The sequence below is a fragment of the Syngnathoides biaculeatus genome, chromosome 3 (genome assembly GCF_019802595.1).
Source record: "Syngnathoides biaculeatus isolate LvHL_M chromosome 3, ASM1980259v1, whole genome shotgun sequence".
Taxonomy (NCBI): Eukaryota; Metazoa; Chordata; class Actinopteri; order Syngnathiformes; family Syngnathidae; genus Syngnathoides; species Syngnathoides biaculeatus.
In genome coordinates this window covers 13,144,176-13,171,164 of record NC_084642.1, presented here as the reverse complement: position 1 = coordinate 13,171,164, position 26,989 = coordinate 13,144,176, and the positions used below count along the sequence as shown (strand labels likewise).

The following is a 26,989-nucleotide window of genomic DNA, read 5'->3' as shown; positions in this document are numbered from 1 at the left end:
CGAAAATGTAACTGTTTTGAGTATCTACATTTACACATACCATTAGGTCGAGCAGGTGTTTGCCAGTGCCACTGGATAATGTCACTCCGTTCATCCAGACGTCTCCATCGAGGAGGGGGTACCCCCCATGGTTTGTCCTCAGCTGTGGTCACCGTGATAACGTCACTGGTGGCCCGGCCAAAGCTGTTCCAGCCCCTCACTCTGTACTCGTAGGTGGTGAAGGGCTCCAAGTCCAAATCTATTGAGTGCAATGTAACATAAAGGAGAGGAGAAAATAGTAACATATTTCTTGCAATAATCTGGAGGTTGTTGATTTACTCAAGTGCAGACAAGAACAGGTGTTTACTCGAAGCAAGGCATCTATTTGACGTGGGGCCTTTTTGGTTGGAAAATAGAGTACATTCTAATGTCTTAACTGGTTGACAAGGAATTGTGAGAAAAACAATTGGAATATGGAAGTACATAAATTGTTTGACTTAAATAACAAAAGATACTGTTTAACCAGTCATTCACAGTAGTGTGCATGTGTTGTATAATAGTGACCCAAACTATACTGGGTTAGGAATATAAATATACTCAGTGGTCTTTATGTCAGAAAAACCTGCATAACCACACAATAATGCCTGATGTATATAAACATTTTTTCATTACAAATCGCAAACATTATTTTGTTGTTTCCAGTAGAGTAAAGCTGCGTTGCATATTTTTTAGATATAGTAAAGCCTCGGTTCTCGAACAAATCGGTTTCCGAACGAAAATTTCGAGATTTTTTTGCTTCTGTTTTCGAATGAAAATCGGTACTCGAACACCACCGAGAAAACCTGGAAATAACATTGCGCGCGGCCAGACCAGCTGACCCACTATGGGCTTTGTTGTGATCTCCCACGCTGCCGAAAAAACGCGGAAATAACATAATGCGCGCGGCGCAAGCAACTGACCCACTCACGACCCGTTTTGTTATTGTGAATTCAAACGGTCCCTGAAAAAAACCCAGAATGACATAACGTGCATGCGGCACAACCAGCACAGTTTTGTTATTCTGTATAACGCAGCTTCTGTAGTGACTGTTGTTTTTCTTCTTAATGAGGACTACCGAATTAACCCCCAACCATGGCTCCAAATAAGGCAAGTTGCTTGTTTAACGTTATTCTGCACTTTTGTTAATAAAAAAAGATTACAAGGCTGGGGGCCGAGTAGCTACAGATACGGCAATGCACTCCCAGCCTAGCGTACTCTACTACTAAAGTATACCTTTTAAGCAAAAAATAAATATATTTCTTAAATTATTTTATAATATAAAGTATTTAAACTAAACATGTATTTCTACTATGCAGTTTATTATCAGGAAAAGCTAAAAAAAATGCTTTGAAAAGCCAAAATTTTTAGGCTTGGAACGCATTATTTCTTTTTCCATTCATTGTAATGTGAAACATCGATTCGGTTTTCAAACAAATCACTTCTCGAACCATTTTCTGAACAGGATTGTGGTAGAGAACCAAGACATCACTGTATTCTATTACTTTGCTCCTCTGATGTAGCTCAATGCGGTAAACAAAACATTAGAAACCCCTCTCAGTATGATCTAGTGCAGTGTTACTCACCTACATTGCAAAGTAACTGCAATATTAACATATTGTCAAAACAGCCCAATTATTTGGAGCAATTGTGCACTAAAGTATAACACGGGGAGCATGTTATTGTGGAGGTCCTAAACATTATGTAGTTATAGTAACAGCAGTTCAATTTGTGTAAACCACTCAGGGAGCATCGCCAATGGCAGCAGACATTACATGAATGTATAACAAATAAATGCATTGGTCGCAACTTGACAAGCTGTAAAGGTGAGCAAGTGACTGGGGCCTTGTTACAGCCCTTCTGCTAGGGTATGCGTACAGGAGTGTATATAAATACCAATGTACTCGCCCACCCTCATACACATATTTGGCATGCCTTTTAAGAGAGCTAAGGGACTGCTGCTGTAAATGAAAGCATGTTTTAACCACCAGTCCGGGGCTAATGTCGTTCCCTAACCCTACGGTGAAAGCACTGACATCCACATGCAAATGAAACAAAGGGTGTGCCGCCATAAACGGACACGCGCCTCAAAATTGTTTACGTATTTGATTAAGAAGCGACTGTGGTAAGCATCGCCGCATGTCTGTGGCTAATACATTAGAGCACAGCTTTCGTGCGTGAGACCTAGTTCATGGTTCAACCTAAGGGAACTATAGAACGATAGCTGGTGTGTGCGAGTATGTGTGCATGGGCAACATCTGGTGTATGGCGGGTGGTGACAGCTTTATGTGCCTCTGCCCAGATGGTGTCACAGCATCGCCTAGAAACTCATCTTAACCACACACACACACACACACACACACACACACACACACACACACACACACACACACACACACACACACACACACACACACACACATGGAAACAACACAAATGTGGACCAACATTTTTGGAACACACATCACAAGAGAGCTGAGTTCAGCGACCACCAATGTAATTAACTGTTGATGCATATAGTTTTGTGTTGTTGCTACTTTTTATTTTTAAATACCCAAAAAAAACAAAACGAAAAAAAACCAGGGTCATCAAAGGCTCAGTGTGAAAAGACCATAATAAGTGGTACTTATGAATTTACTCATATATAAAACCCATTTTCCACATTGAACTTAATGCAAAGGCCATTAATCCATTACAGCCCGAAAAAAAACTACTTGCTTTAGGAGGGGTGGAAATTTTTTTTCATAAAGAAAACACGTTGTGCATTGGATAAAAAAAACATACAACATGGTAAAAGACAATGAAAATGAATTTTATTTCATTAAGTGGAATTCCTGTTTTGTACTGTAATAGTCGAATATTGAAAGAGTGGTTCAAGGGGCGTGGCCTAGTCAGTGACATCAAGAGCTCGAGTTGGTTGTGTTCGCCTGTGTGTGAGGAGTGTCTGGGTGTGACTTGTGGCCTTGCAGCAGCTCCCTCTGAGTCTGTTCATTTTGTATCTGTGGTTGACTTTTTGGTGCGTTCAATAAACTGGAGAAAGTGCATCAGTGACTGCGTCTCTCCTTTAACCTCATGCCAGGGCATTACAGTAATTTAATTGCTTCATTTTTGTTTCATGTTACTGTCAAGGTACCACATTATATGAAAGAAGTATTCACAGTCCACGAAGGAAGGCGTTGAAATGTCATCATAGCCACCGCCACTTATGATCAAGATGAAAGAAGTTTGCTGGTTGTTAAATTGTTTTACAGTTGTGATTTCGATGGAGGTGCGCAAAGATGTTAAATGAAACGAGCAAAAAATTGTCGTGTGTTAGTGTCGATATTTATAAAATGTGCGAGTTACCACAACTGACAAGAATAACATGTACTGCTACTATTCAAATTATCCAAGACAACATCACACAAACGGAAAAAGGAAGTACCTGTATAGGTGTATGTGTTGGCATCGCCGCTGTACACTGCCTCCTCGTGGGATGCGCACAAATTCCCCTCATAACTCAGGAGGCCGTTGCGCAGATGACTTATGTTTTTATGCGTGTAGGACCTCGTGATAAGTGCTTCAGATGTGCCGTTGATTGTTGGTGTGTGTGTTGTGGAGGCAGCATCAAGATGTGCAGACAGAACCCATGTGCAAGCGGTGGTAGATGGCTCAATGTCACAGGAGCCACAGTAAGCTGTGGAGGATGCGGACACGGGACACAGAGCACCCTGCAAACAGACACTCTGAGGAAAAAGGGAAAGAGACAGCTTACTATATGTACTGTAGACATTTCTTTTACTTAACAATCAGGACATTTTCTTAAGAAATGTACACTTCAAACTTTGTCGGAACAGCTTGTGGGAGACCATTTTGTGTTTCCAGTGCACTGAGCAAGGGCCATAAAGGGATGCTTGGTTGCCTTTTCGTGTGGAAGAAGCCAATCAAACATCTTTGAGACGAAATAGAACGGAAATTGTGAGTTAGGGCTGCTCTCAGGTCTAACAACATTGACCAATGAACTCACAAATGGTCTTTTGGATAATTCGATAAAAAAAAAAAAAATGCCGTTATAAGTGCGGGGGGATATTGTCCCCATGCTTATTTCCAGCAGGTGTAATGGCCATGCGTCCCAATACTTTTGTGAATATAGTGTAGCAAGAGGTACTGTATGGGATTTAGTGAAAGTAATGAAATTACAACTAATGGGTTGCAACCCGGCAGCACGGTGGCTCAGCTAGTAAAGCATTGGCCTCACAGTTCTGAGGTCCAGGTTCAATCCTGGACCTGCCTGTGTTTAATTTGCATGTTCTCCCAATGCTTGTGTGGGTTTACTCCGGGCACCCTGGTTTCCTCCCACATCCCAAAAACATGCAACAATGATTCGAGATTCTAAATTGCCCCTAAGTGTGATTATGGGTGCGACTGTTTGTCTCAATGTGCCCTGCGATTGGCTGGCAACCAGTTCAGGGGGTACCCCGCCTCCTCCCTGTTGACAGCTGGGATAGGCTCCAGCACTCACCGTGACCCTCGTGAGGATAAGGGGCAAAGAAAATGGATGGATGGATGGGTTGCAACCCTTTGGCCTCTTGTGCGCTCACCATAGTGTGCGTCTTTGTGTGTTAAACTGACTTCACTGACACCACATGACCTGAAATGATGAATTGAAGATGGACCAGCCCTCAACTCGAAGACAGTCAATCTTATTTAAATGGGTGTGACTGCTCCTTCGGTCACTGACAATCAGAATGGCTAACAAAGTTAACTAATTGATTCATTGATTGTTTATTTTCCCCCATTGTTGACCGAGAAAATGTAGAGAAATGCACGGCCCTGGATAACGTGCAAGTAAGTCTGCTTGGGAATCAGAGAGCTGCACTGAAGTGAACTCAAATTGGACACTTCATAAAGTGTTATTGTCATGTGCAATGTTTGTGATCTTGTTGTGGCCATGTGGCCATACAATGATAAAAATAAATAAATAAATCAACAAACCTCCATTGAAAGGCCTGGTGTGGGCCTGCTGGCACACACATGCCGTTGAGAGTCAAAAGCAATCCCATTGCAGCATTCGTGTTCTTGAAGTATAACTTTGGGTCCACAGCACTGCAGTTTGACTGTGGTATTGCCCGATGGATGTATCGTTGGTACTCTATCGCTGCCCCGGCAGCAGAGGGACGTGGAAGAGTTGATGTACTCTTGACCACAGCAGGAAAAACCTAAGGAAGAAAAAAATTCATATATTGTAGATTTGCATATGCAGTATACATAGAATATATTTAATATGATAAGGTATCCAATCCAATGTTGATTTTCATTCCATTTTCGGCTTTCTTACGTGGGATGTGACTTTGCAGATAGAGAGCACAAGTGTGTTGTTTCCATGAGCCGCCATCTCTGGCAGCGATAAGTAATGCCTGTCTGCCACCGATTCACCTTCAGCAGCGAGGTGACATTTATAATATACGTACACATGTGATCATGTCATCTTACCAAGAGATTGTTAACTGGAAAATATATGACCTGTATCATGGAATCATAAACTTTAGGTTTAGTACCTTTTGACAGGTTTTATTTTTTATAATTTTTTTTGTTGATCTTTTTTGTTGTCTGACTTTTCCTTGTATTTCCAGTAACTTTAAAAAAAAGCTTGCAAAATATGGTTATTGCACTGGAAAATGCTTCAACACATTACATCGCACATTCTGCTGCATAATAAAAAAAAAAATTATAATAATACATTTGTATGTTTTTCTTTAAACTCAAAAACGCCAACAGAAAAAGATCATGCTAATGTATTATTTTAAATGTTCGATTTTTTTGTAATAGTTTCAGTGAAAAACAAAAGTGAATGTCTAATTAAAGTGTTGCTCTGCTATTGGCTGGCTACCAGTTCAGGGTGTACCCTGCCTCCTGCCCGTTGACAGCCGGGATAGGCTCCAGTGCTCCCCGCGACCCTTGTGAGGATAAGCGGATAAGAAAATGGATGGATAATTAAAGTTTCTTTACATCCTGATATCAAATGTGAATTTTAGAAACAAATTAGTGTTCCCTAGTTTCCTCAAAACGGAGGCAACTAAAAACTTCTGACCTTTTAGCTCCGGTGCCCAATCAAAATGTTGAAAGGCTGCTTTGAAGTGATACATTTTGTGGCAAATAACAGAGTAGAAGTGTGTGATATCGGTGTGTGTTTGCTAAGGGTGAGGTCGTCTATGTGAGGGTGAAACAAAAGTCAGAGGGAACTGTGGCCCTGGTAATTACCCAGGTTGAGGCAATCAGGTTAGTGAGACATCAACACAGTTTAGCTGAAAGGATTGTCATCCTCTGGCCTCTCAGTGGATTAGGGCCATAATATTGTCCTGCTCTAAGACTGAGTCAGCAAGTCACCTGCTGTGAGGATGCATGGGAAATTGAAATGAGCAACGCGGAGCACGACTTCAACATTCTTTGTGCGCTTAGGGTAAAAAGGACAAATTGTATTTTAACCAGAGTCAAACAGTCAAAGCTTCTCATTCTAAATCAGGGTGGGTAAAACTAAGAAGCTCGAGCCGCTGGTCTTTGCTGATTATTCAGCTTCTGCTTCAAATAATGCAACTTTCATGAGGTATTTAGGAAGTGTATCCTAACAGTTGATGACATGCTGATCTGTGGCGCCGTCCGCCTCCAGCTGTGGAGCTCATTTTATTTGACAGCAGACATTAAACACCAAGTCATTGCTTTGTGTCACGGCCTTGTCCTCTAATGGGGCTCCAGCTAGTTCCGGCGTGATGAATAACATTGTCCAACACCTCCATCAAAGTTAACTCCTCATGCAAATCAAACGCCGCGAAGCCATCGTATTAACTGACACAATCAGGCGGAGAATCTCGTCTCGGCTCTGCCGCCGAGTCGCTGTGCTTTGTAACCTCGCGACCCGCATTGACAAGCATCGTGTGACGGCGCGTTGCGAGCGTGGACGTGTTTGCCATTGTGTGACATAAAGGCAGTGTGACGGCCGGTAACTCACTTAGCGGCGGCAGCTGTTGCAGAGCATAGGCTCGCCGGCCAATTCCCTCGGCGCCTTACTTCAGCTTCAATGACGAGCAAATAAACAGCTCAACACTTTTCCAAATAGCTTTTCTACACTCATTGCTTGTCCTCTCGCCATCCTCACCTTTAAACCCGCCTTTCTTCTGGGCGCTGGCACCCCTCTCCATTTACTGTGTGACTATGGATCTATTGCAAGGTATCAACATGGCGGCACATATTCTGAAACTAACTGGAAAATTTATGGTCGCAAAGAACCCAAGACGCATCTCACTGGGCATCCTCCAATTGATACTGTACATACCATAAAAAAAAAAAAAAAAAACACAACAATCAGGTTCCAGAAAGGGCGGCTGAAATGAAACTCAACTACCTTTTGAAGGACGTTCAATCTATGAGGAAAACACGTCATAACTTCACCAAAACTGAAAAAAAGTATCACCATAAGATGCCGTATCCACATTTTACCCCCAAAAAGTTTGGATTTTCAAATGAACACCAAATTCATTGGAACAAGTAGGTACTCCGCTGTTACAAATGCATATTGGTGAAGCTCTCATACTTGTAATGTCATGTCATTATCCAAGCCGCTTATCCTCACAAGGTTTGCGGGAAAGCGGGAGCCTATCCCAGCTAGCCTCGGGCGAAAGGTGGACTACACCCTGAACTGGTCGCCAGTCAGTCACAGGGCAAATATCGACACCATCACTGAGCGGGAATGGATCCCACGCTGCTCACACCAAAGGCTACACCATCAGTGACTGCTCACATACTTTTCTTTCATAAACAAATTGCAACCGGTTAATGCACATGAAAACAACAAAATATGTGATCTTGCTGACAGTGTAGATGATTATGGGGCACATTTTTGGCTAATGTGTGCAGTTATTTGGTGGACAGTGACAATCTGTGTACTGTTCAACAAACAAATTTCTTATATGTGTACATTTTTTTCCCATCACGTGATAGTTCACATTAACAGAGTGGGCATGTTAAAGGGGAAATCCAGTGTTTTCCATTAACAATGTATCCAATAGGTCATGTAATATGTACTCTATCTTGACAATGTGATGTTAAATCCTCTCTCATTTAATAGTGTTTTGAGAAGATTTTTATCAACAAATACGAATTTTCAGGGGTGCTGCCACTCCCCGGCCCGGTGAGCTCACGGCTCCGCCGCTCTGTATGGAAGTATTCCTCCGTCTTCCCGATCAACCGATACTGCTATTTCTTCATCAGATGAGGATAAATCCGAGAAACCTACTAGACCTATTGGATACATTGTTCATGCAAACCACTGGATTTCCCCTTTGAGAAAGACAACATCCAGCTTTTTCATCTAGAGTTGGAGTGTTCATTTACTATCAGTGGAAATACCGCAATATGTTTACATTTTACCAAAAAAATCACAAAGTTCGAATATAGTAGTATACATGCATCCACTGTTTACAATTGTGCTTGGAAACTTTAGTTTTGTATTATTACGCATTCGACAGAAATCTAATCCCCTGTCTTTTGAAAGCATTATCTGTGCTCACGTTTTAAAACACGCAGCTTGTGTTTTCCCCGTCCTCACCGTGTGTATTTGTGAATGTGTTTGTGTACGTGTCGACAACCTCTTGTTTTCTCTGTAGCATCGCGGAATGCTTGGGCCCTAATCTTCAGATTTATGTTGGATTTGCATACATTCATTAACAGCATCGGGAGCGCCGCATCAACACAAGGTGCTTAGACAACGTGAATTATTATTAGGGTTTCAGTCATTCCACTTAATGATAAGTCAATATTTAGCCCTGCCAATGAACTACTGATAAAAATGTGTGTTGTGGATTAGGGTTATCCGGGCTCTCTAGGAGACTAAAACCCCCTCAACAACTTTAAACAAATCAAAAACGTGAATATATTATAACAAATACGAACACAAAGTGGTGGAAAACTGTGTGACACATTCCAACTAAATTTATAGGTCACATCAGACAAATAATGCCATAATTCCTTGTTGACTGACAATTCTCTAAATGCTTATTTTTTTTTTTTTTACAATCAAGGCTGTGCTTTTTTTCCCTCTTTTTTCTCTATTTGAAGTCCTGTGCACACTTTGCACTATTTTCTCAAAAGAGTTATAAAATACAAACTATACAACTAAATCTAAATAACATGTAAAACATACAAGTAAAAACATGACCAAAAATACAGGATGACTGTCCTCAACTCTGTGCAGCTGACAACCTCTGGATTTATTCTCGCCAGTCATTAAACCCAATGTAATAGAAAATTCATCATCATAAGTACATTAACAGAGAGAGAAATGTCTCCCCGTGTTCAAAGAGCACTTCATCTTAAAAAAAAAAAAAAAAAAAAAAAAACATTCAGCCACACGCGGCTCTTTGGAATCCACTACTGTTGGTCGTTTGCTAGCCATCATTGATGGAGGGGATTTTGGCAATGATTTGCATGGACAGCCGCATACACGCACACACACACATTGACTGATAGACTCACTCCAATTTGGTAGAAATGATAAAAGGAATGTTTTGTTTCAGAGTGTACAGTAACGTGAAACTACATTCACGTATTCAGAAGATTCAGAAAAAAAACATATGGAAGCATGCAACAAATAAGATGTACAAAACTTGACACACACACCACACACACACACACCACACACACACACACACACACACACACACACACACACCACACACACACACACACACACTCTCCCAACTCCACTCGGCTCAGACTGAGCAAGCTTAACTACTAGGATAATTTCCCCCCAGCAAATGGTCACTGTGCCCTTGAAAAACATATTTGATTATTACTTTTTCTCCCCCTCCTCTTTTTTTTTTTCTTTTAGCATCATCACAGCCATTTTCATCACGCGCTCTGATGATGGCACGGCAAGGCGCGTTAAGATAACACCCCGCCACCGCCAGGCTTTTAACACTTAAACGGTGAAAAGGGATATTCAGATTTGTCCTTGAACGTTTGGATGGGGCCTGCTGAGCTGGGACCAAGGGAGGGAGTCAGTGAAGGAGTTAAAGAAATGCTCGGACTTTTTGAAGACGGGAAGATGTGAATTTTGGGGCCCATTAATGGCGGCATGCTCACACTGACAAATGCGTATGCTGGAGGCTGAAGGGTCAGTGGACTGGTGCACAGTCTAAAGTGTAAGGGGAAATGATTAACGGAGCTCACACTGCGGTGCGGACTTATGGGGGGAGTCAGGGAGCAATGGGAGGCCAGACACCACGCACATCTCTTTAAACACCGTCTAATCTCACCTTAATCGTACCAAAACATCTAGCATGCAAAGTCAGAGAGGGGAAAAGGGGGCAGATAGCTGGCCAGGAACTTGCACCACACTGGTCTACATGCTGGGAAAAACTGGGACAACATTTTCAACAACTGGTTTGACAAAGTAGTGTGAAGATCTACAGGGGAATTTGTACCCTATTCATAGATTACAAAATTGGGCAGTTGACTATGAATTATTAAAATGTGGTAAATTGCAGGAAACTTTACAAGAACGACAAGCTTCTCAGTTGACTCAAACAATTCGCAATGAGCCCATATAGAGTACTGCAAAAATGTACCATTAATGTCCAGTTGTCGCACGAGTCCTCTGCATATCTTGTAGGAATTCAGAGTTCTATGAAATTCTACAGGATTAACTTGACAGGAATTAACTATTTGACGCCACCACCATAGGATACCAATAATGGCAAAGAGGAAACATATGACAACCATTGAACTGGAAAAGGAATTGAATGTGACGTGGACAAGCAGTACGCCGGTCTGTCGAAAAAAATTGTGAGACTAAAAGCAAGAAACCCTTAACATTTGCAGATTATCAAGACAAGCCACGACTTTTTTTCACACGCTTTCAACCCTGCGGTTTATGCAGTGATGCTGCTAATTTGTGCATTTTTTGGCGTGTCTCAGTGATATTTACTGGTAAGTTTCATTTTAACCGGCCCTGTTAGCATTAGCGTTAGCGCTATCTTTGGCACGGCACTACCATTAAACTCTTTCTGTGTCCCGTCTTTTTAAATATCTCGTGTTTCAGTGTGGCTTTCAATGTAGGCACATGAGGCTTTTACACAGTTGCTGCGTACGTATGTACCAAATGCTATTTCCTTTACAAATTTACTCGGTGAGCCTTGTAACCAGGTGCGGTCTGTAGGCCGGGAATTACAGTATATAATAAAAGACTTGCTCAAACCGGGCTGGATTGAAATGTGCTGAATTACAATTTGACCCCCTTGTCCAAGTTGTGTGAAATATTTCAACATCAATACATAACTTGTCAATAAAGGAATCTCAGAACATGAACTTCTGTAAAGGAGATTACAAACATGTACTGTACACGCTATACCTTTGACCCCATGTAATAAACCTCCCAGGACGCAAATATACGGCATTAGAAAGGCACGTTAGCCAGCAGTTGCTAACGTCTGACAAGCATCTGGTGAAAAGCGTGCATTTCCCAGCTTCACTAAACGTCTTAGCAAGGTCGGTTTTGCGTCGGCTTGAATTTGCCAGCCTTCGAGCGCAGCGTCTGCACATTGCACCATAGCTGGAGAGATTACACTACTGCCGCACAGCTCGCCACCAGCATTATTCAGCTAAGGTCTCATTTCAATTAACTTGGAAGAAAATGACAATGTTATCACAGGTAATGAAGATGTGCGTTACTGTAGGAACAAACATAGTGCACCAAGAGCCAATATCCCGGCTGCCAGATTGACTTGACCAGTTGGCTGCGATTTCAGTTCGGCATGGTCTGTACATTCAATGCAGTCTGACAGCTGATGTCAAAACAAATCTGAATGATAACACGGAACCAAAACAATAGTGCTGGCCATGATTTTGACGCACGGTTTAATTGATTGACTCCCACAATGATATGAGACATCAAAAGTATAAGATTTTGGTGCATCTACTTTTTCTCCCCTTCTGCAGGCTGTCAAAAGAATTGGGTGCTGAGCTAGCTCTTTATATTCTAAATTAATGTTCATTGTTACTCCTTGTATTTTCTCCAAGTTTTGCCAGAAATCTCTAAATAAAGTTTCCTAACCTGAATTATGCATCTTCCTCACAATGGGTTTTCCGGTGGCGTCAATCGTACACAAGGTGAAGTATCACTTTTACCAAGCGAAATGATGTGGTGAAACAGCAGAAGTTGCTGTACAATTAAAAAGGTCAGACATGAACGAATAAAAGTAACATAACTAAAGCCATATTAAGAGGCTATCAACACTGGTTGGTGCTAAAGTTTTACTGTAATTGTTGAGACGTTGCGCGGTGTTAATTTTCGACTAAATGCCAATGTATTTGCAATATATTGCCAATAAATAAACACTCTCCCTGCACCAATGAAACTTATGACAGGCTGACATATGTTTAGAGGTGCAAACCGCTTCACGGTTTGGGTGTCTTGTCTCACTTTGTTGAGGTTCTTTGTAAACTTTCCAATGAAGACTTTTACAACATTCGTAGGAAATCAACGTCCCATCTCTGGTGAGCTCTACGTTGGTTACCCCTGTGGTACAAAAAATAGACGGATGGCTAAGCCATACTTACTCATTGTTTTAAGATCAATCGTGTTCTTGCTTTTACAAAGTGCAACAATGCATCAGTTGTTGAAGTACAATAATTGTAAAATGCAGCAAAGTGTTGACTCCTCTTTGGATGTGGTTTAGGCAAAAGAGTGGCGTGGTGACATTTCTGACCCTGATTCCATTTCTTGTGATTTTCTTCAGGGTGTGTTTTTATTTGAGATCAAGTAACACTCCGGCCCCAAAAAATGGAATTGAGCATTAAAGTCTAGTTCAGAAACAGGCACGTGTGGAGATTTTCACCAAACTCTATTGTGACACAGTTTAACCGTTGCAGTATAAAAGTGATGCAGATTCTCCATTCTGCTTGATCTTCTTCTTCTTCTTTTCCTTTCGGCTTGTCCCGAGAGGGGTTGCCACAGCGTGTCATTTAGTTCCATCTAAGCCTATCTCGTGCATCTTCCTTTCTAACACCGACTGTCCTCATGTCCTCCCTCACAACATCCATCAACCTTTTCTTTGGTCTTCCTCTCACTCTTCTGCCTAGCAGCTCCATCCTCAGCACCCTTCTACCAAACCATTCTGCTTGATCTAACAGCAAAAAAAAAAAAAAAAAAGGCCTTCATGGAGGTCTACCTCCAAAATGCATCAATAAGGGGGAACGTCTTCCTTCCAGATATTATTTGTTGATATGGGGGCCAAACAGCCAGTGTCTTCCCAATTGCTCAGGACCCTGGAAGGGTCGTCCCTTCTTTCGTAGCAGTTCAACATCCCCGATTGTTCTTGTGTGTGTGTGTGTTTGTATCTCTGTGTGCGCACATGTGCATGCAGGCCGGCGTATCTGTTGCCAGACGGCTGTCTCCTGGCATTGGTGTTCCCCTGCAGTGCGTCTGTATGGTTGTTGACAGTGTGGACGGTAATGTGTGATAGATCGCACTTTAGGGACCCCATAATCACATCAGCCTAACCTAGTCTATCAGCTGGGCACAATGGGATACCCTTCACTCCTCCTTTAATCTGCTCCATCTAGTTCCCTTGCACATACTTCTTTTGCAGCTGTGATTTGAATCCAGCTGCATACATGAATGGTTTCAAAATTCTTTTTAAAAATTTTATTTTTGTTTGATTCAGTGGGGGAATTAGATTCCAAAATACCCCATTTTTTGTATTACCTCACGCTTCTGCAACTTATTTCAATACCCACTATAGCTTTTGTCACATATCTGTCACTAATTTTCTGTCATTAAAGCGACAAATGTGTCAACATGGTACACGGGAGCATCGTGAGTGACCTGTGCCAAGGTTAAGCAGGCTATCCCATAATAGGTGAGCATGTTGTGTTTGTGAGGGTCTTGAAGCAGACGTGCGGGGTCGAGGTTGCATCGCTGGACCCAGGGCTCCCCCCCCACACACACCGTGGCGCACCCGGCAAATGGCCCTTAGCCTCGCTAGCGCCGCTAGCCCTCCGATCCATCATACCATATGCTCTCAATGGGGAAGCTAACGCTAATGACTGATGAGTGGCTGGGAAGTGAGAGGGAGGGGAAAGAGTAGGCAGAGAGGAGGAGAAAGTAAATGTGGTTACCCGTGACGGCGTGGAAAACAAGGCCAGAGCGTGGAACAGCGAGTATATAGAACGTTAGAACAACAAAGTAATTAAGTTAAAGGGGATCTTTGTAGCTGAATGTAAGATATACTTTGGAAGTAATTTTCTTATTTTTAAAGAAAATGCAAAATAATCATTTCAAAATATGGAAAAGTGATAATGGCCATGCAAGAGCAACGGCTCTTTGTTGACTTTAGCGTACATTTGTAAGTGTCTGCAAATTTCCAGGCTAATAGAGAACTATAAGCCTGTACATATGGGGCCATTGTTCATTTGTGATGAATTGAGTCCATGTGTCTGTCTCTGGCACTGAACACTAAGTGAACCCCGCAGAGTGGGTACCCTGTTGACTCTGCGTGTGTGAGTGTGTGTGTCTGTAATACGTATACGTGTGAAATTGTGTGCGTGTGTTGTGAAGGAGGGCGAGAAAGTGTGTTATTTGTCCTGCTGTGTGCTTGGCAGTGCCCTCAACTGAGCCATCCAGAGTGTGTTTCATCATCATCGGCCATGACAAAGATGTCTAATGACACACACATTAACCTAAATGCACACAAACACACACTCATCTATATGCACACATACATAAACAAGTGCACACATGCACAGTCCCATCTGTGTCGCGGTATCCGGGTGCTTCGGGACATTGCAGGAGGAAAGGAAGGGAAACGACCCTGCGTTCCTGCAGCATGTGTCTACTCCCCCGACGCTTGATTCTTTTTCATTTTCTCTAGTTGACCCTCTTTTTTTGTTTCTTCTCAGGTTCAACTACAATAGCAGACCGAATGATTCTTATGTGGGTCAGCACTGAATTAAACACCTCAATAGACAGCAATGTGCCCGAAGCTTGACATTACGATTCATACATCATTCACTGAGAAGTTGGGGAACATTGCAAAGTTAGATATTATGGCCTTGGGCAAATCAAGTTTTGTTGAAATCTGCTTTTTTGTACATATATTTTTGTAAATTACTTGTAGCCTATTATCTCTGACCGGTAAATTGTCTGTTATTTTTCTGTAATAGTTAGTTTGTGAGATTTGATAGCTCTCTATTCTCTCACCTGGAATGTATGTATGCACTTGACCCTCGTCAGCACCACCACAGCAGACCAGAGCATCAGCTACAATGTGGCCTCCACAACACTGAACCGCGTAGCCATCGTGGAGGCTCCCACTGCAGCACAGCTGTCCGCCTTTGGTGGCATAGGGAGCACCCCCACAGCAGCTGTCCCCAGGCCCCACCGAGACACGGCCCTGCGAGTGGTCGGGGCAGCAATATTCATCTACAAAGACAAGGTCAAATGAAGGGAATTGCTGGAAAGTCAAACAAAAGTAGAAAAAAAAACAGAACCCATGGAACATACTCACTGGCTTTTAGGTGAACATAATATCCTCCACAGCAGTGGTGGTGGGGAAGAGATGGCAACAGTTTGCCGTTGCAGCAGACTGGACTGGACGAATTTGTAAAGCTAACATAGTGTCCTTCACAGCAGTAATGATTTGCCATCTTAAGATATAATACTCCAGTGCAGCAAACCTGGTTTAAAAAGCATAAAAAAACGTGTGTGTCTCTTGTAAAATGATAAATGAGGACAATGACAACGTCATAGAAAATGAACTTTGTGGCTAACCCTTCAAGTATATATGGAAACAACTCACCATAATGATCTCTGAAAGTTTAAGGAAAACTGCTTAAAAAATTCACAAGAAAAAATGCATTGAGAATATTTAATTGGATGTTACTAATAATATAAGTTTCACAAACAGTGAAATACACTGCTTTGGTAAATAAACACAATCTCTATGTACAATTTAACATCTTTTTCTTACAACTATGATTTTTTTGCATTTTAGTCACTTTACTTCTCTCATGTAAAGTTACTTCCCCCCCTTGTTATTTTCACTGTGATTACAAAAGGCGGCTCATTTTATAACACCAATCTTGCATTGAGATTTGAAGGCGATTGCTCAAACTAAAACCAGTGCAGTCACTTTGTTTTGTGTGTACAATTATCATACATATGCCATTAATAATCAGAATAATTTGTATAGTCCGTGAACCAAAGGCAAGTCTAAGGTAGTGACAGCTAAGGTGTATTCACCTTTACAGAAGGTTTTTTTTTTTTTTTTTTTGCATATAATTATTTACAGTTTCACTATGCATAGTGAGAATTAGCGGTTCAGAAAATGGACAATGGATTCCTAATTATTAATTCAGGTTAATTTGGTGCAATAGAAACAAATCATAGACCAAAGAACTTTTCAAGCACTACACCTGAAAAGAAGAACAGGAGAACATACTTAAGGAGTATTTGTTTATTAATCACCTGTTGCTCAGGGTGGAAGCATGTCGTCCCGCACACCCGTTGAGTAGCTGGACACTGCATGTAAGAGCAGCTGAGCATTACGCCACCTGCATCTCTGGACTCTTTCCTCCCATCAGGTGTGACTCCCGCCAACCGAGAACCACACGACCCTGAGGTCCGTCTTAAGACCTCGTAACCCAGCATGATGCCACTTGGTCGGCCTGGGGGGGACCACTCTAACTTGACAACCCTGAGAGGAGAAAGAAATGATAAAGCAGTTGAGCTGTGGCTCGACTCCAACGTCACTCATCCAATTCAAAATTCTACAAAGCAGCGTCACCTTGGACTGATAACTCGTGCACGGGGGATGGTCATGTCAGCAGGGAGGTCCTCCACAGTGGTTGTCTGAGTACCATTACTACACACACATGCATAAACCGTGCACACCTCCACCTGAAATATACACAGCCGATTAGGAAATACATGAGACCGCAGTTTTTCTACGTGTCAGTGTGCATACCTGAACGTTGTAAACAGTAAAAGGCAGCAGATTCCCCAGCAGGTAGGAGCCTGAGGTGTTGTCTATGCTGGCATAGGGGCGGTCATCGAGGTAAACTCGGTAACTAGTAATGACTCCGTTGGGTCGTAGAGGAGGTGACCAGAGCACACGGACGGTGGTGCTGTTAACTGGAACCACCTCTGGGGCAGACATCCCAGCTGGCTCTGAAGGTCGGTACATGATAGTACAGTACATAGACCCAAAATCTTCAGTGAGCTCAAAGGTGTGAGACATGATTATAATCGCAAGTGATAATGTAACCTCATTTGCCACATTTTCACACCACACTGATTTGACGACAGCGCATATAAAATGTTATACAAAATCCACAGTATTAAAATCTTAAAATGGCCTAAAACAGCTCTAAGCTTGAGCTCATCAGGACATACTTGTAAAGTTGTCAAACACATGAGTTCAAGAAATAATCTACAGGGTTCAGAAAACTTCACTCCTTATAATACATTTATATCTCATATTGTTCCCCTCTTTATTGTTCTGGTTAATTTCGCTAAATAAAGCTTTAAAATGGAAAGCTACTCCCTGAACACATTTTCTGACTGTCATACTGTAAAGTGAAGTCAAGGATGTAAAAAAAAAAAAAAAAAAAAAAAAAAAAAAAAATTCCCAGCGGGTGGAAAGGAAAACTATATTATTGATATATGGATTCAACATTCTTGCATGTGAAGAAGTTGAATGTGTCTGGACGTCAATTACAGTTGCAATGACAGGAATCCTTCCAGGCAAAAGTCTTGATCAAGTCATGTTTCTCCCTTTTAACCAACATGCTGCACTACATTTCATGTACTAAAAAGAAGAGCATTATCAGTTCCCATGCACACAGCACTGTGTTTAAGTGTTTGCGTGTTTGGGCTGTAGTAGGTAAAACATATTTGTTGATGGTAATGTGAGTGTATGAAGTTTTATGGCTAAAAAATAATTACCACAAGAGTCCTCTGAGTTAAACGAGCCATGCTTTGCAATTACCACCCAATGATTTTCTGTTTTTAATGCACTTTTTAGTATACTGCTCAGATTAAAGAGGAATAGAAAGGCTTCCAAGTGCAATTATACAGTATTTATAAAGGCATTAGGGGCAGAGAGAGAAATAGATGATCAAAGGGAAATAAATGGAAGTAAATATTAACTGAAAAAGTTATGTGATTTTACACAAAATTTAAAAATGTTGAAAAACTCCAAAAACTAGTATTGCTCTGTACGAAGTACAATGGAAATGTCTTAAGTTTTATTTCCACAAAAGGAAAACAACTTTTGACAATGGCCACACAATTAGATATGTTCTACCCTGTGATCAAAGGTATATATAATAATGATCGATATTATTGTGGTCATAATTTGGACACATGATAACATTTTCTTGTATCTACATGACAGGGTCAAAATGATAGAATACGGTGAGACAATTTCAGTGCAGTTTGAATCCACTTATTAAACCCTCAAATTAGTACTATACTAAAGATCTAGAGTACCTAAAGTAGTGGCCGGTGGTGAAAACATATTCTTGTGTTCTTTTCAAATATGTAAACAATAACCTTGACACAAACCTAAGTAACGGCAACTCGGTTGCTATGTTTGTTGTCTGGCTCTGTGTGTACTTTGTGTTTTGTGTGTGCACTGCTGACAAGCTTTTTACAACACCTTAAATCTGCCTCGCATGCACACTCAGTATTGATTTCATGCCTAGCTACATGTATTTAACATCTCCCGTGCAGCGCTGAGACACAGTGAAATGCACATTAACGCAGACACTTAACAAAAGTGTATAGCATTTACACACGCAACACAATATCGCCACTCATATTAACACTTGTAAACAATATCCAGTAACTAGAACACAAAACATAGGGAAATTAATATGTCTCAAAAGTAGTGTTTATTTTCAATAGATATGAATAAATTCACATACCTCCATCCTCTGTGGTGACGTTAACTATCGACTTAGTTGTGTTATGTGCTCCATTAGAGACGTGTAATGACACTGTGTAGGTGGTCTGGGGCCAAAGGTTAGTCACCACTGTGGAAAGGATCTCCGGGGGAAAGACAAAGTTTCGACTGGAGTTGGCAGAGATGACTGTAAGAAAGTATGACTTCACCTCACCCTGCAGGTTGTACAAGGCTGACGGAAGACACAGAGCTCAATTAACATGATAATTCAATGATTTTTCTGTTTTGTATTTATGATGGGACATCTACAATGATTGAACATTTCATTAGGGACACCTGCTCAATTTAATGAGATCCATTGCATGAGCTGCAACCCCACCCCCCCAACGTATTTTATCCTAAATGAGCTCAGGAAATAAATAAAATGGATTAATAGATGAATCGAGTCACAGGTGGCACAGTGGATCAGCTGGTAAATCGTTGGTCTCAAAGTTCTGAAGTCCCGTATTCGAACCCGGCCCCGCCTGTGTGGAATTTGAATGTTCTCCCCGTGCCTACATGGGTTTTCTCCGGACGCTCCAGTTTTCTCCCATGTCCCAAAAACATGCAACATTAATTGGAAACTCTTAAATTGCCCCTAGGTGTGATTGTGATTGCAACAGTTGTCTGTCTCCATGTGCCCTGCGATTGGCTGGCAACCAGCTCAGGGTGTACCCCGCCTCCTACCCGTTGACAGCTGGGATAGGCTCCAGCACTCCCCGTGACCCTCGTGAGGATACGCGGCAAAGAAACTGGATGGATGGATGGATGGATGGATGGAAAACTCACAATATCATCAAATTGAAGAATGATGACTAACCCCTGATTCTATTGGTGGGATTCAATAATGTCACAGTGTTTAAGTTACAAAATAGTACAAAGCTAAAATACAAAACCCAACCACAATAATCAATATTTTTGGAGTTTCTTGTATTAGATTGAGCAGGTAGTACCTAAAGAATTCAACCCGTCTAACGGTGTGGAAGTCAGTGGTACTCTCACAGGGTGGTGTCCAGTTGGCGTGAAGTGCTGTGTGATTGACAGCAAATGCAAACAGCGTTGGACTGAGGAGAGGAATCCCAGCCATAGTGACCGCAGTGACAATCTCTCCTGAAGTGAAGCCCACATCATTGTGGACTACCAACTGATACTGGTATTGGGTGAATCTGGTGAGAGATAATGACAGTATGTTTACAACTAGGGATGCGCCTTTATGAATATCCGTAAAGTATACATATCAGTGCCGATAGTGTGCGTCTGTACTGCACTGTACTGTATTGCTTTTTACTCGTTTTATTTTGTAAACACACAGATGCAACGAGGCATATGTATTTTTACTTATAAAATATGCACCAGACGCAATGTTCTTCATTGTCGCTTATTCCTTCTTTGCCTTTATCTTATTTATGCCTTTATGCCCCGAGTGTTGAGACTGAGGAACAATTGTAATGCTATATGGTTGTGAATTTTCTTTTACAAAAAAGTCATTTTTAATGGCCCTCCAAGTCCAAAAAAAAGACAACACTATAAATAGTGCTGATGGATTAAAAAAGTGGCAATATGTTACTTATATGTAGCAGGAAGGAGAATCTAACTCCAAAAAGCACACCCTGAGTGAGCAAAGAGGGAGTAAAACAACAACAAAAAAAACATCATCTTGCACCAAGTGCCAAAGTGAGATTAGGGTGATGCTGCGTGAAAAACAATTTAATTCTTTGGAATATTTGCTTAATGTATCTTTGAGCTGTATTAAAAAGATCGGCATCAGCCGCAGCTCGCCGATCGGCTCTGCACACACGGCTGGCTGCGTTTGCTCTAGAGCTCATTTCAGTAATCTCACCTGCTTAGGCCTTTATCTTGGTAGAACAATTTGGTGCCGGAGTAAACATGGAGCCAGCGATGGAGATCTTCGGAAGGGTTATGGGATGGGGCCGTTACTATGGGGACCACGGTGACGGCCAGCGGCTGGTGGCTTTTACGTCGTAGCAACTCGTACCTGGAAGGGAAATTTGAATGAAAGAAAGCACATGCTGGATTCCAAATGTTCAGGAACCTGTTAACATACAATGTGTACATCTTTAGTTTGAGCACATACACACCTACACGATTACACAAAAAAAAAACTTGCACACAATTTTCAGTTATGTCCTTATCACTAATTTCCTTCTCTTCCGCAAGTTATCCATGTTCTCATTTAAGTTGACTGCTCGTGATCCCTCCCTCCTTCTGTTATTTTTCCTGCAGGGTTTGTGTTTTCCTCTCCCCACAGTGATGCTAATTTCTGCTGTAATCAGAAAAGAAGGGCTTAATGCTACCTTTTAACCAGCCCACTTAGACAAACATGCAGCGCTGAGCTGTGCAGAACAGAGGCTGGCTCATGCATTTTAATTGCCCGTAAAGAACAACAAACTGACTTTTATATTAGGACTTGTTGCTAAAGAAGCACAGGTCGGATTAGAAAAGGTAGAGCAGTTAACGTGCCAATGAGAATCGAGTATGGTCATATTGAAAAGGTAGTATTTGTACCATGTTTGGTACCCCTTTAAAGCATTTCTGCATTTTTTTTGGGAGGGGGTGGGCAACTCATGTTAATACACTATATAATACAAATTATAACATGTTAATAAAACATTTACATCACTCCTACCTGATGTTTGGTCCATTGGGCCTGTGTGGAGGTTGCCAAGAGACAGCCAGGAAGGACTCACTGACAGGCACCACTGACAGAGGTGCGAGGGCCTGGGGGTTGCTGGGTAATGTGGTAGCTGGAGTGGGCAGGCTTTCTGTGCATCCACCAACATATCCACCCCCCTCGGAACACACCAGCACAGTAACGCTATAGTTTGTATAAGGAATTAGGTCCGTTAATGTGACATTAAGCTCAGATGTGTTGCCGCCATTGTGGAAGATGTGGGGCTCTGGGAGACGGATCTCGTAACCTTGGATCTCGCCATTGGGAATCAAAGGTGGAGCCCATGTGACCTGTCAGACAACAGCATCAGGGTAAATGTCAGTCTTTTAAAATGCGCTACTGAAAAATCCTTAAAAGGCAAGATAGAATCATTTTTAATTGGCTCTCAAATGACACTTGCTGACTCCTTGACTTGGGCGTTTTTGATTATACACAATTGCCAAATACAGTGAAGCTGAGGTCAACAGGTTAAATAATAACACCAAAATTTAAAAAAGGGTGTGAGGGGAAATCCCGGGAAATGTTTCTGTATTTGTACAAAAATTCACATTTCAAATCACTGTCACCCAGACTGATCAACTCAAGTGTGGCTTTTTTTTTGAGTGCACATAAAAGGTAAGAAAAAAAAAAAATCAGAACCATGGAAGAAGAACTTGACATGCAAGTTAGCACTAGGTATGTTTATGTTACATCAACACCGGATGATCCACATTTTATTGTTCATACACTTTATAAATCAGTTATTTGTCACTTAATAATGTTAAAATGCTTACATAAAAAAAAATCAATAGAAATAAAAAATAATCAAATCAGAGATTGGACAACTTCATGATCACTGAATTCTCAGTTTCCTGAGGACAGCAGAGAGCTTGAATTCATTGAAATATAGGAGGTCACAGGATAGTGTGTGTGTCTGCGTATTTGTATTGTGACAAACGGAATCTTCATCAGACTCCTATAAAGCGTTGTCTTGTGGGTGGCATTCCAGTGTGCGTGTGTCATCACTTCTTCGTCCGCAATCAAATCTCGTATGGAGAGATAACCTGACTTTGACTTGGGCAGACGATTCCTTTCATCACATTTAAAACAGGATGTGTGCGTATGCGTGCATAGACAAAGACACGCACGCAAGCATGGACAAACATCATGCTAAAATAATGAAAGGCGGCCGGTAATGGAATTGCCGCATGCAAAAAAAAAAACAAAAGCTTGCAGTTGCCGAGCGGTGCATCTGATTTGGAAGCTATTCAGGCTGTCAGCATTTTAGGATGAAGGTAAGTGGCAGACACAAATATTAAAACACCCAAACTCATCTGCAACTTTCATGTGAATTCAGAAACATCCGTGCGAACTTGTTTTATAGATACATTCTAATAGAAATGATTGAAAATGCATACAAATTTATGCTCATCACTTAAGACTGCCTGTACTGTAAATTCACTTCATGCCAAAAGGCTGTGCGCTGACACACTTTTGCATACAAACTGTCATGTACAATAAGTCATCAGGTCACAGACACTTGAGACTTGTGAGTGTAGATGATTAGCTGGTCAAATGTTGATGGGAATATTATGAATGAATGTCAGGAACAATTATTTTTCATGCAACCTTGACATTCATTTAACAAGTGACACTGTGAGGTGATACAGGACACCCGCACACCCACAAAGTTGCACACACACCCACGGCCAGCTGCATATGGGCAGGGTCATGTTGAGTTAGGTAGCTCATTTCCCAAAGTGCGCGTAGAGTGTGCTTTGTGCTAGAAGTCATTTACAGATTGAATAGCTTGATGTAATCTGGAGATGGTGAAGACAGCGCAGAACCTCAGCTGACACAGACCACAGGGGCTAAGGCCAGTACGGTCTGTGTGTGTGTGTGTGTGTGCGTGCGTGCGTGCTCGCGTGTGTGTTTATGAGTATTTGAGGGAGAGAGCGCCAAATTATAATGTGGGGAGTGAGGTGTGTGAGCATCATGCTATTATATTCAAAAGAAGGCATTTGGAGAGTGCTTTTTAGCTGACAGCACAATTCTGTCCTTTCAACACGCGAGCGCCAGTCCAATGACTTGAGTAGGCAGGTCAAAGAGGAAATCTGGCTGATTTTCATTTTCAAATCAACAGATAAACAGATCAGAAACACCTGTACAGTGGCTATCTTCCTCACACTACTTGATTATGCAACAGTTGCCCAAGTTATGCACCATATCTATTTGCATACTCTAATGCATATTCCTTGAATAATAGAACAAACCTTCAGCAGTGAAAATTGTGATATGCACTGGAGAAGGATCTAGAACAAGAGACCATTTAGAGAATTCAGGGAAGTGCTGTACTCCAAATCCTCTCTGTTGTCAAGGTCAATTGGTAACCAGGAAGCGGCCAGCCTGCCTGTCCAATTAGCATCAACCAGGAAGAACATTTTCCTTCTTGGATGTGTGACCCCTAAAGCTTTGCAGCTGGAGAGATGACAGGGGTGTTTCTGGAATAATGACAAGCATTAGCATTTTTTGGCTGTTAGCATTAGTGCAGGACGATGCGTGTAAGTGTGTGGACGCCGTGTGTGCGTGCCCGGTTAGTGTCTGCGTGTTTTCCTGACAGGCCTTGATGTGGGATTAGCCAGAGCTGGAATTTAACGTTGGCCACTCCTTCAAAATGGCCGACAGGAAGGAAGCCGTCTTCGACAGGGTCACAGCCCCACCCATTTTGTGAAGGGGACCTTGAGTCGAATATTTTTGCTCTCTCATTAAATCCCGAGAAGGAAAGACGGAGGAATGAGTGTGACATTGCTTTGTCTTTTCAACACTGTCAATCTCAGAGTCTGGACCGAGAAAATTAGATTGCTCAGTTTTGTGTGTTTTACAGTTTTTAGCTCACCTTTAGTGACTCTGGTCCCAGTATTTTGACCTTCGGCGATGCCACACCAGCAGGTCGAGAAGGTCTGGTGGTAATACCCACCCAAGGTCCTACAAGTTTGGATATACTTGAGTTGGACAAGGGGAGCCATTGCAGTTTTAGGTATGGAAAGCTCGCAATTACAGTCTTAGTTTTACCTGTAGAACGTCCAGCCTGATTCTGGAGAACAAGTCTATATTGGTAACTAGTCCAAGGACTAAGTGCTGATGAGGAGTCCAGAAAGGATAGAGGAAGAGGATCTGGAGGAAGATGGCCAACTGTGGAGATTTGCTCTGTTCCAGCAACTCTGCGTTCAATGAGCCACCTTTGCCAAAAAGGGAAAAGAGTTACAAATGTTCACATCTTGACATAGTCAGCAACTAAATCTGTGAATAACCTTAATAATTTAAGCAGTTTTGTTTTTAAAACCCAACTCATTTAGTCTAAGTAAATTAACCCGCAACAGAAAGTAAAATTCAACGACAGACGTGCTCTCATTCTACAAGACCTACTTGACTACTCATACTGTATATTCACACAACTGACATTCCACTTAAATCCTGTCGTGCACGCTTCAGTCTGTCAGAGACGGTAATTTTTTTCCCCCAACTATTTGGAAAATTGTAATACTGGTTCAGTTGAACGTTTAACAATCATACGAACAACCAGGAGCTGCCAAATGCTAATGGTTGCTCTATGCACAACGTACACGTTCACAGAGTGAATACCAGATTTACAGAGGAACACGTTCAAGTGTATGATCATATCTCACCTCTCCAAAAGTCCGTTGGGACTCTGTGGTGCACCCCATGACAAGAGAACTGATGTGGGGGTGTCAGAATAAAGGTGAGGTGCAGGGAGGCCTTCAGAAGGAGCAGGTAAGGTTTGAAAGTGCACAGTTTTGGACACTGAACATCCCACACTGGTGCAAGCTTCCAGCTAGACGATTGGGGAACAACACATTTGTCAAGTTGAACTTCAGTACATGCTCAACCATATTGAAGGAGGACCAATATTACCTGAATGTTGTAGGAGTGGTATGGGACGAGATGAAGGAAAGTGTAGCTTGTGATGCTCCCTGAAACGTTGACTGGTGAAGGTGACAGACTAAATCCTGATTCTAAGTTTGAGGAATTGGTGGAATGGAGGACGTCTTGCTTGATGAGATGTTCAATATTCTGACTGCTTGAAGTGTATCCTTGATGTGGCACTGCAGGCCTTTGGTTCATCCCTGAGATGGCAGTGGATTTAATAGACTGCAATAAATTTGGACCGGTTTCTTGACTCATGTAAGAGAAACCTGGAGTTTGGATGCCGTGTGATAGGTGTCGTTCTGACCCAGGCATGGTAACACCTAATGCCGGCTTCATGTTTTGACTTGAGTAATGATTTTCAGGACCAGCACTTGGGTTAGACCTGAAGCTTGAGTTGGGCTCCAAATTGGCACCAGGTTTGTTATACAAAGCAGAGAAAGAGTCAGATTGTAGATAGAGGCTGTAACTTTGTATCTTGCCATTTGGTTGAGGGGGTGGGACCCATATGACTGTGACATTTCGAGAATGAAGCCCTGCAACAGTCGGAGGGTCGAGTGGTCCTGGACCTGTGGGGAAAATTGAAATGAAGAATAAAGGGACACATTCAGAAACTCAACAAGAATCCTGTATATCATCACACTTTTAAAAAAGTAAGGTATTCTCGCAATTCGAAGAAAAGATGCTCGAATTTTCAAAATGCAAATATCTACAATATATTTTCTAAAATGAACAAACTATTAATCAAATCTATTTTGGTAATAAATGAAAAGCATAAAAGAATATTATATGTGACACTTCAAAGCAAAAAGTCTTGATACAGCTAAATCACATCTTCACACCCAGAGAAGTGGGAAACCCGAGGATGAGGAAGAGCGCATGGAATTGGTTAAATTTTAACTGGGGTTTAAATTCATTTAGTCAAGCCTCCACATACTTAGACAGGTCAGGGAACCTGACGTTATCAGATCTAGGTTGTGCCTGTCAAAAAGGTGCTCATTGTATCCGAGTACAGAATTAAGAAGCCCACTTAAAATGATCATCAGTTATATAAAGACACAGCATTCCAAACCGCAGCCAAATTCACTCACTACACACAGATCCAATACAAACACAGATAAAAGATCTGTGTCAGACATTTGCAATAAATGAAGACAAGACATTGTACTGTTGTCGATCTACACTGCACCATGCAGGACGTACGTAGAATAAATCTCAGGATTGTGGTGGTGTACCTAATGAAGTGTTGAATTATATGCTTGTATATGTGCATGCACCAATGAGACTTGCCAAAGTGACACGTCACTTCCATCTGAGGGACTGCCCCATTCTTGCACTGGCATTTACATTTCACTGTGCTGCCTCGGAATGGACCCACACG

General features: G+C 41.8%; 1 protein-coding gene across 6 annotated transcripts in view; it reads right to left on the bottom strand.

Annotated features, from left to right (window-relative positions):
• ush2a (Usher syndrome 2A (autosomal recessive, mild)) overlaps positions 1 to 26,989 on the bottom strand; it is a 207,714-nt gene that overhangs the window by 61,220 nt on the left and 119,505 nt on the right. For 5 of the 6 annotated variants that reach the window (XM_061814395.1, XM_061814394.1, XM_061814398.1 and 2 more), the window contains 16 exons: positions 25,597 to 26,177; positions 25,350 to 25,516; positions 24,736 to 24,902; positions 24,560 to 24,648; positions 21,640 to 21,974; positions 20,833 to 20,988; positions 19,995 to 20,158; positions 18,976 to 19,185; positions 17,013 to 17,215; positions 16,833 to 16,945; positions 16,514 to 16,742; positions 15,555 to 15,723; positions 15,248 to 15,469; positions 4,990 to 5,213; positions 3,440 to 3,740; positions 41 to 238 (listed from right to left, as the gene is read on the bottom strand). In XM_061814395.1, the coding sequence (XP_061670379.1) occupies positions 41 to 238; positions 3,440 to 3,740; positions 4,990 to 5,213; positions 15,248 to 15,469; positions 15,555 to 15,723; positions 16,514 to 16,742; positions 16,833 to 16,945; positions 17,013 to 17,215; positions 18,976 to 19,185; positions 19,995 to 20,158; positions 20,833 to 20,988; positions 21,640 to 21,974; positions 24,560 to 24,648; positions 24,736 to 24,902; positions 25,350 to 25,516; positions 25,597 to 26,177 (3,528 nt within the window). The remainder of the gene's footprint in view (positions 1 to 40; positions 239 to 3,439; positions 3,741 to 4,989; positions 5,214 to 15,247; positions 15,470 to 15,554; positions 15,724 to 16,513; positions 16,743 to 16,832; positions 16,946 to 17,012; positions 17,216 to 18,975; positions 19,186 to 19,994; positions 20,159 to 20,832; positions 20,989 to 21,639; positions 21,975 to 24,559; positions 24,649 to 24,735; positions 24,903 to 25,349; positions 25,517 to 25,596; positions 26,178 to 26,989) is intronic. The other variant, XM_061814397.1, reaches the window with a different exon arrangement.